At 41.7% G+C, this 12,120-nt stretch overlaps 2 protein-coding genes across 13 annotated transcripts in view; both read left to right on the forward strand.

Moving 5' to 3' along the window:
• LOC126260869 (phospholipase ABHD3) overlaps positions 1–12,120 on the forward strand; it is a 548,197-nt gene that overhangs the window by 502,750 nt on the left and 33,327 nt on the right. The window lies entirely within an intron of this gene.
• LOC126260787 (aspartyl/asparaginyl beta-hydroxylase-like) overlaps positions 1–12,120 on the forward strand; it is a 231,451-nt gene that overhangs the window by 38,951 nt on the left and 180,380 nt on the right. For 11 of the 12 annotated variants that reach the window (XM_049958181.1, XM_049958127.1, XM_049958155.1 and 8 more), the window contains exon 2: positions 10,641–10,811. In XM_049958181.1, the coding sequence (XP_049814138.1) occupies positions 10,641–10,811 (171 nt within the window). The remainder of the gene's footprint in view (positions 1–10,640; positions 10,812–12,120) is intronic. The other variant, XM_049958135.1, reaches the window with a different exon arrangement.

Consider the following 12,120-nt stretch of genomic DNA (forward strand, 5'->3'; position numbering starts at 1 on the left):
TAATGGATCGACAGTTCAGGGTACGTGTGGGTTCTGTCCTGTCAGACACCTTTCGCCAGGAGAATGGGGTGCCACAGGGCTCAGTTTTGAGCGTCGCTCTCTTCGCCATAGCGATCAGTCCAATAATGGATTGCCTCCCAGCTGATGTATCAGGCTCCCTTTTCGTGGACGATTTTACCATCTATTGCAGCGCGCAGCGTACGTGTTTCCTGGAGCGCTGTCTTCAGCGTTCTCTTGACCGTCTTTACTCATGGAGTGTCGCCAATGGCTTCCATTTTTCTGCCGAGAAGACGGTCTGTATTAACTTCTGGCGCTACAAAGAGTTTCTCCCACCGTCCTTACGACTCGGTCCCGTTGCTCTCCCATTCGTGGAGACAACAAAATTTTTAGGTCTTACATTTGACAGGAAACTTAGTTGGTCTCCACATGTGTCTTATTTGGCTGCCCGTTGTACCCGTTCTCTCAATGTCCTCCGTGTTCTCAGTGGTATGTCGTGAGGAGCGGATCGAACCGTCCTACTTCGCCTATATCGGTCGATCGTCCGCTCCAAGCTGGATTATGGGAGCTTCGTATACTCCTCTGCACGGCCATCCATCTTACGCCGCCTCAACTCCATACAACATCGGGGTTTACGTCTTGCGATCGGAGCGTTTTATACTAGTCCCGTCGAGAGTCTTCATGCTGACGCTGGTGAGTTGCCACTCACCTACCGGCGTGATATACTGCTTTGTCGGTATGCCTGTCGGCTACTGGCAATGCCCGACCACCCGTCTTATCGTTCCTTTTTTGATGACTCTCTCGACAGTCAATACGGGTTGTATGTCTCCGCCCTGCTACCCCCTGGAGTTCGCTTTCGTCGCCTCCTTCAACACCTTAATTTTTCACTCCCTGCAACCTTTCGAGTGGGCGAGAGCCACACGCCACTTTGGCTCTAGGCTCAGGTTCGCGTCCACCTTGACCTCTGCTCGCTCCCGAAGGAGGTTACCCCCGGTTCAGTCTACCGCTCCCGTTTTGTCGAACTTCGTTCGAAGTTCATTAATATGACCTTCATTTATGCAGATGGCTCTAAGACCAATGACGGGGTCGGGTGTTCTTTTATTGTCGGGGCACAAAGTTTCCAATATCGGCTCCATGGCCATTGTTCGGTCTTCACAGCTGAGCTCTTTGCCCTCTACCAGGCTGTCCTTTACATCTGCCGCCACCGACATTCTGCATATGTCATCTGCTCCGATTCCCTGAGCGCTATCCAGAGCCTCGGTGATCCGTACCCGGTTCACCCTTTCGTGCACCGGATCCAACGCTCTCTTCAGCAGCTGGTGGACGTCGGTTCTCCGGTTAGCTTTATGTGGGTTCCTGGCCATGTCGGTATCCCTGGGAACGAAGCTGCAGATGCCGCGGCCAAGGCTGCGGTCCTCCAGCCTCGGACAGCTTCTTGTTGTGTCCCTTCGTCAGATTGTAGCAGGGTAATTTGTCGGCGCATTGTATCGCTGTGGCATGCCGATTGGGCTGCACTTCCAGACAACAAGCTTCGGGCCTTGAAAGCTCTTCCCGTGGCTTGGACGTCCTCCTCACGCCCTTCTCGGCGGGAGGAGGTAGTTTTGGCCCGGTTGCGAATTGGCCACTGCCGGTTCAGCCATCGCCATCTGCTGACGGCTGCGCCGGCGCCGTTCTGCCCATGTGGGCACTTGCTGACGGTCCGCCACATTTTAACGTCGTGTCCGGATTTTAACACCCTGCGTCTCGATCTTGGCCTGCCATGTACTGTAGAAGACATTTTAGCGGATGACCCACGAGCAGCTGCTCGCGTTCTTCATTTTATCAATTTGACAACCCTCTCAAAGGACATTTGATTATGCTGTTTTCTTTTTTAATCCTATGCCTGTCAGTATGTCTCATCGTGTTTTCCGTTTCATTGCTGTTTTAAACTTGTGACTCGCGGTGCATTCCTAAAGTAGTCTGGGCGCTAATGACCGTTGACGTTGTGCGCCCTAAAACCACAAAAAAAAAAAAAAAAAAAAAAAAAAAAAAAAAAAAAATATATATATATATATATATATATATATATATATATATATATATATATATATATATATATATATATATATATATATATATATAATCACTGTGGCACACTAGAGCACAGTGTGACATATTGAGGTGCAATGCGAACTGAGTCCCAATGTGACATACTGAGGTACTGAGATTGAGCAGCTAGGTCAGCAGCCTATAAGCACGCTGCCCAAGGGGCGTTATCAGTGCATATCCTGATGTTGTCTCTTGGTCTTCTTTTGTCATAGGTGCACTCAGTTCAGTGCTGGCTATACAGTGTTAATGTTTCCTACTGCTGACAGGTGTGCTGGTGAAATCATACACCAGCACATCCTCCTCCTCCCCCCCCCCCCCCTTCCAAAATGCCACAGCGTTGTCATGTATTGCAGATGTGAATGACAAAGGGGGGAGGCAAGAAGCTGCACATAGATACGAGCCGGGAGCCGTAGCTGTGGAGGAAGGTGTACTCCCAGCCGTACCCTGCCATCTGACTTGCAAGAGCAGAGGAACGTCTTCCAGAAAACACTGCTCAGGATACACATCCAGTCCTGAGGATGTTTCCTGGGACGATGACGACGCCAACAATGGCAGGTCCAGGTCCACCAGGTCAAAGAGAGGTGGTGATGTAGGGGAGGGTGTGATGACCATTGGCTCATCGTGGGGTGCCTTGACTTCACCGGCAGGCAGCTACATAGGCTGCATGGCCCCGTGAGGCCATGAATCGGTGAGGGGGGGAAGAAAAGCAGTAGACTCATGGGGCAGATGACAAATGCGAATTTGAACAGAAGGCTTGGGCATCAAAACCAATGGGCTTCCCCACTGACTAGATTGTGTTGGAGCAATCACACCATTATCTTGCAATTCTTTTAATTCACTGGCTCCTTTGTCTCATAAAGCAATGGAAACAGGCTGAGACCGGAAAAAACTTACGCAGTGCATATCTTTCAGGGTAATGTGTGCTACAAAATTATGTTTTTCCAAGTCAGTCAGAAAATAGTTCAGGAAATTACTGAAGCAAACTAGCTACTCTGCCTTTTGGATTAAAAGCAGTCACTGAAAGTATGTTGTCTTGGATGCTAAGGCCAAACAAGTCAAATGAATCAAAGCCAAAAATATTTTCACTGTCTCATGATTGCAACACAAGTGAATTTCACTGTCCTAGCGTGAAATTTGTAAGTTTGCAGGCAAACTACACCGTTCAAGTACTGGAATTTCCTGTCGCTTTTATGCAATGAGGTCCATGCTAGATTTTGACAGGTGTGCTCAGCCTAACTCTTTGTAAGTGGCATAATTAAGCAAAGTTACAGAAACACCTGTGTCCGATTAAAAGTCAACAAGATGGCCAGCAATTTACGGTGTTACAAATAGTTTGTTGGAAAGGCGTCGCATTGCACTGGGCGAGATTTTGAAAACATTGCAGTCACAGAATGTGCATGAGACCTGTTGTTGCGAGAACGGACAGAATTGACATTCTTTTGCCATTGCAAGCAAACTGCCTGGACATGGCCTTGCTTTCCACATGAGTAACATGTTGCGTTGCACTATGGACAGTCGTGCCACTTATGGAGAGCAAAACAGCAAGGGCAAAAAGTAGATGTACAGGCCTGGCTACTTGTTTACTAGGTTGTCTGCGCACTCGTGGTGACTGAGTGGGGCAGTCATGGACAAGAGGTGACTTGACCCGACAAATCGGAACCTGGTCAAATTCATCAGTGGCTATGGTGCTGGAATCAAATTGTTGTAATATTTGCAACACTTGTTGGGGCGAAGGATCTGAGAATTTGGGAATCGTCTCTAATTCTGCCATCAGGGACATTGTAACTGATCATCATGTCACTGTAAAAGTTGCCACAACTACACTTTAATTTATGCTTCCTTGTTGTAAATTAGTATACCACTGACTTTGCTGTACCGGCTTTTTGTTAAGGCTGCTGCAACCTGAATCTGCTGTTCGTAATACTGACGTAATGCACCTACTAGTTCTTCATAGGAGAGGGCATAGGGAAGAGTTTTTGAATTAAGCGAATGGACAGGAAATAATGAGATTTCACAGTACCTTGATTTCAATGGACTTGACAGTGGGCCTGGAACTGGGCGAGATATTAAAGCCATTCCTCTTTTTTTCCATCAAAGTACCAAAATGGGGAGATGTTGTTTAGTGGCACTTGTTAGATCGGTTGGTTGGGCAGGCGACGCAGCTTTTGCGGCAACCAATTTTTGTACAGTAGACAGCAATGTGGCAATTTGCTGGTTCTGAAACTGAAAAATCTGAGTTCCAGAGCAAGAGCAGTCCTGTGGCTGCGGTGGAGGAGGAGGCGGTGGGGTAGCCATTCTAATGCTAACAAATCACAGCAAAATATGAAAATAGAAATAGAAAAACAATGTAAAAAGCTTCCAGTAAGAGAACGAGATTAGGTCTGCAGCTCCCCTCGTGTAATACATGCAACAACAAGAACAAATTAGCAAATAGTCACTTTAATGACAGCTCCCCTGCAGCAACCTAGAATACAGGTAAAGCAAACAAAACTTGTTGATCAGACTTGTCACCACATTTTGTGGCTGTGCCCTCTTGTAATGTTTTGTGGTTCCTGGCTGGATGAGGAGAGGATGGTGGGTGGCTGATTTCCTCTCTCACAACACAAAATGCACACGTGGTTAAAATACTCTTTATTGCAGGAACCAATTGAGTACTTAACTTCAGGGATGCCAAGTCTGAAGTTCTGTGGTTAAGAACAATCAAATAACATGTACTAATTTTGAATCTTGTCCGTGTCCTTATGACAACTATATACAATGCCTAATGTTCCTTCACAACCTGCTACGGTGTGAGGCAATGACTGTCATTGTGGAAGATTAGAGCACAATGCAGTGTATTCAGGTGCAGTGCAAACTGAGTCCCAATGCGATGTGCTGAGATTGAGCAGCTCGGTTGACCGTGGCAGGCTATATGCATGCTGCCCAGGTGGCATTTTCAGTGTGTAGCCTGCGGGCAGGCTGTGGTCTCCCCTTGCCATTGGCGCACTCAGTTCAGCGCCTGCTATACAATGTTCCCTATTGCCAACTGGTGTGCTGGTGAAGGTGTATGCCAGCACAATATGTTTTTTGAGAAAATAAAGCAAGCACTTCATGACAATTCAGGGCTGTGAAGTGATTACGGAAAGTCAGTAGAATCAGATCTTGTCAGTAAGTGCTTATGTTTTGGTTGTCCTGTGAGCAAAAAAATTGTTTTGCTGGAACAAGATCCCATCTATATCTTCCATCATCCGCTGCTGCCAAAATTACTTTGTGGAAACTTTGCAGGACAGTATCAAACATATCAGTCCATACTTATTGTTGTATTCTCTTGAAGAGTGATTGAGACAACGTATCCATTTACAGTGAAATTTGATATTGTCAAATTGAAGCACATGATCTATTTGAAAAAGTACTCCTTTATTCACAATTGCTTTGATTGCTTTTGGTGTCTCCCTGGATTAGTGACAACCAAAGTGAGCATTGAAACAGTCTCCTCAAGAAAGGAAGATGACACCCTCCAGGAACATTGAAAGAATGTGCCTGGGGCAGTGGTGGGCAAAGGCTTCCTAAGAGACTGATTAGAAAATAGTACATGAAATTTAGGAATGTTGCAACATATGGCTTCCCAACGTTTCTGATATAATGATGAGAAATGATCTGCATTTACTGGCAAAGAGACTTGCTAAACATATTTCGTTTGGGGTTGAAGCTGGAACTAAGATAGTTACACCCAAAACCAATAACATGCTGTTATATTTGTTTGCAGTTATTCACACAAATAATCCAATAATAATTAGTCTACTAAAACATAGTTGTGATAAATCATAAACCCATGTAATCTTTATTTACTTATTTGTTTTTTTAGTATTTAACATATTACTCGCCCATGTATAGTTTATTTTGTAGGAGTGAGGTGTGCTGTTTGTTACTTGAAGGTGATACCTGACATTTAATACACAGTATTTTGCTCCGTCTTTCTGTTATTTTCAGATATTTAAGGAGACAAGGTGCTGAGGAAGGTAACAGTTTAGTGGTGTCAGGAAATGTGAAAAAGATAGTAAAACCAGTGAAGCAAACCTCACCACAGAATTGGTTTGAGTACTGCAGTGCTTCACTAGTGTGATCTTATTAGATGCTTTTGCCTTCCTTCTCCTACTTTTGAACTGGCTTACTCAGCCATTAATGGGAGAACATACAGATGAATGTGGCCTCCAAACCCTGGTGCATCATGGCATTTTGCATGTTGACAAATCACTGCCTGACCTGGAGGATGCAATAAATTACAGAAAAATCCTAGTACTGAGCATTGAACCCAATACTTTTGGATTTGCACTGTGGCACTTATATTGACAAAGCCACCTTCTTCCCATGAGAAGTAATTGCAAGACAACAATTTTATTATACTGCCAATAATGAATCATTCATGCTGTGGTGGTTCAAAATTAATAATACTTCTTTATGCTGTAGATAGTTTTGAAATGAGGTGGTGGTCAGTAATCATCCTGACACACAGAAGTTTGCAGTGGAGGAGTATGTTGGTCATTAAAGGTGGCATTTACGTGTATAGCTATGCTCACATTGATTGATTGATTGACTGAATCAGTCAGTCATTGGCTTCTGTGGGTCTCAAAATGGAGAATCATCTGGACTATGGAAGTATTAAAAATACTTGTTAACAAGTGAAGTAGTTGTACTAATTATGCCAGTAGTTAATGGAAGTGCCAGAATCGGCAGAAGTTGCAAGGTAGTGTAAGAGTTTGGACCAGTATTCACTTATTTTGGGTTACTACCAATCTTTGCCCAACACACAGTGTAGTGCACACTGGCATTGTTGTTACCATGCTGTGTTGTCTTTGCTGTGCTGAGGTGTTAGCATATTGTTACCTCCCCATGTTACATATGCTTCCATATCAAAAGCAGACAACATGCAAGACTCGGTGCTGTCTGCTAACAAAGTCCGGTTATGTTAACTGTGAAGGTAAATGGTCACCACTGGTTGAGCATTTATTTGTCTCATTTCACCTAGCCCCCCATCAGCCAGTGGACTATATGTCTTCAAGAGTGTGTGAACAGTAGGAGACTACATTAATAATTATCTTTTATATTATATGCTCACACAAGCTAAATTAGATTCTTTTACAGTAAATAACTGTTGTTCATCATTTATTGTTAGCTTAATATTTACATGAGCACTTTCGTATTTATTATAGGGTTTCTTTGTTCGTTTGTAATGCCACAGATGATCTTTACTTTATTCTTGTCGTATTTTACTGTTTGTGCATAGTTTGTGTTGCACTTTATTGAAAATAGATGGTATGTTTTTGTAATTTTTTATCTCTGGAGTAATTTGTCTCCTCTCAATTGGGCAAAGTTTCTCTATAGTATAAGATACTGTATCCATTTCTTGCCCCTGTTCATGTTTAATTTTACTCTGTTTTATTTTAGGGAAACAATTAAAAAAAACTAAAGGAGTGTGTTTAAGAAAGACTTCAATGTTTCACCAGAAGATCTATGTTCTTCCACTACACTTCTCTAAACACCATATTAGATTTTATTATGTTCTCGTTATCCACTTTTAATTATTATTATTATTATTATTATTATTATTAAAGATATACCACATGAACCTAGCCACTCACCTGGTTTAAATATCGACATTGATCACTGTGGTCAACTAAGCCATTTCCTGTTTCTATTAGATAAAAGTCATGAAAATATTTAGTTGGAGAACAATTTGTTAATGACTGTTGCTCGATAGCCATCAGTCCTTGTTGGGAACTGTACTGGAGTGGGGTTGAGGATGGGATGGGGCTACAAACTGGACTTAAACGACTCTGTAGATTTGCCATTTTTTTACTGTATAATCATTAGACTTGAGTAGATCCCAAGACACCATGAAAACATGTACCCTCAGTTATATAAACCAATTTTGTTGAAATAAATGCGAGAACATTTGTGTAATGATCATAGTTTCATTTATGTTTGTAAGTGGCTGCTTGGACACAGTGTGGCAAGTTTAGAACTTGTCATTTGGTCTTTTTCTCCATGACCATATCAACTGAGTAATGCTAATTGCCAGTAAATTAGCACATTTCACAAATGTTCTCGCATTTATTTCGACAATATTGGTTTATGTAACCAAAGATACATGTTTTGATAATGACTTGGGTTCTACTCAAGTCTAATGATTTATAATACTTGTAACACTTGATAAAGGCCTAAGGCTGAAATCTAGATTGTGAAATAAACCCTGTTATACAGCCAAATGGCGGTTATATCTTTCAGAAAGTAAAGATTTTTCTTGGTGGTCACAGGATTTGAAGTTCCTAGCCCTATCAGTAGACTGCAAACTGTGCTGAGATACATTAGTAGATAGTGAACATGTGATAAATGACACTGCGTAAGTCTGTTAACAAATGGTGTATTAACAACATTGTTTGAAATTGTCTATAGTGGACTATGCTTGTATTTGGTGGAGTTATGGTCTGATTGTATTAAATATTACAAATGGATTTCATATAAAATTTACTATTTCCCTTACAAGTATTACTCTGTCAGTTATTCAGTGCTATTATATCCAATACAAAATATGGGGTGGGATGGGTTGACGGGTCAGTAACCTCCAAAAATGGTGTAGGAAGCATTATAGTTACATCAGTTGAAAGTATAAGGATACTGTATCAAGCTCTTAAGAGCAAATGTGGAAAACTGTTGTTTAATATAAATATTTGGTAAGCTTATCCATTTGTGACTTCACTGTGATATTTATGAATTACAATAAACACAATTCCATCTCTGCTAATTTGTCCTTTTTTAAATACTGCCAGTCTTGGAGAATCTCCAGGCATTTTAATGTGAAGAATAACTACTACATGACAAAAGGGTGAGCTGCCAGACTACAATTTAGTTGAGTGGTTTGATTTCGGGAGGCAGTACGGCAAGCTGCACTGTGTGTGCAGTGTATCGGCTTTGATACTGACAAGGGAACCTCCCCATCGAACCCCCCTCAGATTTAGTTATAAATTGACACAGTGGATAGGCCTTGAAAAACTGAACACAGATCAATCGAGAAAACAGGAAGAAGTTGTGTGGAACTATGAAAAAATAAGCAAAATATACAAACTGAGTAGTCCATGTATCAGATAGGCAACATGAAGGACAGTATTAGCTGACGAGCACCGTGGTCTCGTGGTTAGAGTGAGCAACTGCGGAACGGAAGGTCCTTGGTTCGAGTCCTCCCTCGAGTGAAAATTTTACTTTTTTTTATTTTCGCAAAGTAACGATCTGTCCGTTCATTCATTGACGCCTCTGTTCACTGTAATAAGTTTAGTGTCTGTGTTTTGCGACCACACCGCAAAACCGTGCGATTAGTAGACGAAAGGACGTGCCTCTCCAATAGGAACCGAAAACATTTGATCGCAAGGTCATAGGTCAACCGATCCCTCCACAGGAAAACATGTCTGATATATTCTTTACGATACTGGTGACGGCATGTGCGTCACATGACAGGAATATGTTGTCGACCTACCTAACTTGCACACTTGGCGAATGGGTAAAAAGATTCTTCTACCTTACCCGATTTAGGTTTTCTTGTGGATGTGATAATCACTCCCAAAAAAGTGATGGAAAACATAGGAGTTTGTCACATAAACTTCATCAAATGAATGCAACAGTTTCACAGTCGCACAGTTTTCCCTGTGCTCTGTCAAAACATATGTTTTTTACGTTTTCAAATGTTTCCGTGCGTAGACCGTCAAATCCTGTATATGTCCAAGCAAATCTGAACATGTCCTGGAATTTTGAAGAGCGAAGTTGATTATGTGTGAGTGCCTGAACTTTGATAATTATCTGAAAATAAAAAATTAAACTTTTCACTCGAGAGAAGATTTGAACCAAGGACCTGTCATTCCGCAGCTGCTCACGCTAACCATGGGACCACGGCGCTCGTAAGCTTACACATTCCTTGATGTTGCCTACCTTGCGCATGCACTACTCATTTTGTATATTTTGCTTATTTTTTTCATAGTTCCAGACAACTTCTTCCTGTTTTCTCGATTGATCTGTGTTCAGTTTTTCAAGGCCTATCCCTGTGCCAACTTATAACTAAATCTGAGGGGGGTGCGATGGGGAGGTTCCCTTGTGAGCTTCATGGTTCAGTGATTGAATAAAATTGGAGGCTTCTGGCTTATCCTCTCCTGTGTGGTTGCAAAGCTCTGCATTACAGTGACTGAAGATGTCAGATTAATGTTTCAAAAGCTGTAATGGACCCTGTGGCAGAGGCGGAATTGTATTTACTGTAAATATTTTGAATATACATGCTAAGAGAATTGTATAATTTCCTTTGTGGATGAACAAGTATGTAGAAAGTAGGAAGAGGCTGCTGCGATTCCCATGAAGTGCGTTCCATTTTGTTTCTATGCCAGCTTTAATTTGGTGGACACACTCTAATAAGAAATGTTTCTTAAAATCCACTTAAAGTAGATCTGAAAACAGAATTTGAGGAGAATTTCTCGTACAGTTTCCCCTGCACTGCTCTCTATTCATAGAATTAGAGCAATGTCTTTGTTTTGTTCCAGAAGATTCTGAAGAAATACCAACAAGCTTTTCTAGTGATGAGCAGCTGCATGTCCACAAAGATGCCAGCACAGGAGGAAATATTTGTGCCAAGATACTTTTCTTCCTTCTTTCCTCTGTGTTACTTGTCATGATTGGATTGGTGGTGTTCGAGTACCGTGGATCTGCTGATGGTATGTTTTATGCTTTTGAGAAAGCAGTAATGTAAACTGTTATCTGTATCCGATATCTATAGCTGATAGCACTGAATGTACGAGATGTGACAATAAAGTAATGAGACTGATCTGGAAAAAAAAAAAAAGAAAGGTTGCTTACCATTTTAGTCAAGTTTAGTGTTGTCTCCTTCAAAGTAGTTCCCTTCTGATTGTACACACTTTTTCCAGCACTTCTGCCATTGCTGGTAACATTTCTGGAACTCACCTTCTGTAATATCCTCAAAGACCTCCATCACAGCTTTTAGGACATCTTGTGTTGTTTCAAAATGGTGTCCCTTGACTGCCGTTTTGACTCTTGGATATAGAAAAAAGTCACACGGAGCGATATCTGGTGAATAAAGTGGCTGTGGTAGAACTGAAATTTGTTTTGAGGTTAAAAATTGCTGTACTGACAGAACGGTATGGGATGACGCATTATCGTGATGCAAAATCCAATTATCAGCAATGTTGGCCCGGACACGAAGAACTCTTTTTACTCTTTGTAGTAATATCGGTTACCTGTTTGTCCAGGAGGCACCCACTCTTTATGAACAATTCCCTTGGAATCAAAGAAGCACATAAGCATGCATGGTCGTCCACTGCAATCTTCATCTTCAACATTCGTTCTGCCTTCACTAAACATTTTATGCCAATGAAAAACTTGAGCTGTTGATATAACCTCCTCTCAAAAACCTTCTGAAGCTTACACCAAGTTGTTGTCATGTTTTCACCCAATTTAATGCAAAAAGAAATGGCATACCGTTGCACAGTATTATGCGTTTCCATTTCCGTGACTAGACACAAACACGTGTTAACTTATTTCAGGACAACTCACGACTGAGCAGTTGCATTGATGTGCCGCTTGGACTAGAAGCAACTTATAGACCAAGGTTAAAGATATTGTGCCTATGCAAGACTGCAGGGTTGCCACATCTTGCAAAAAAAAAAGTCTCGTTACTTATTGTTGCACCTTGTATATCATTTTGAATCATATGCTTATTTTTGAAAAAAATGCTTTTTATGTTATGTTCTGCCCACTCGTCTAATGTAGAGTACCTAGGAAACCTGCTTTCTTGGATCGCTGGACAACAATTCAAGCAAATCATATTAATGAATTTTTATTACGATAATTGTCAACACTTAACTTTCATTAAATACAGCAAGCAATGGGTGGCAGACAAATAAGCAGTCTCTTCAGTGTATACAATTTGTAACACAACTGAAACAATATAGTTCCTAAGTCCTGCTGTAGTGTTTGTAGGATAGCTTGTCTTCAACTGGGCCACGG

Source organism: Schistocerca nitens, chromosome 1, assembly GCF_023898315.1.
Source record: "Schistocerca nitens isolate TAMUIC-IGC-003100 chromosome 1, iqSchNite1.1, whole genome shotgun sequence".
Taxonomy (NCBI): domain Eukaryota; kingdom Metazoa; phylum Arthropoda; class Insecta; order Orthoptera; family Acrididae; genus Schistocerca; species Schistocerca nitens.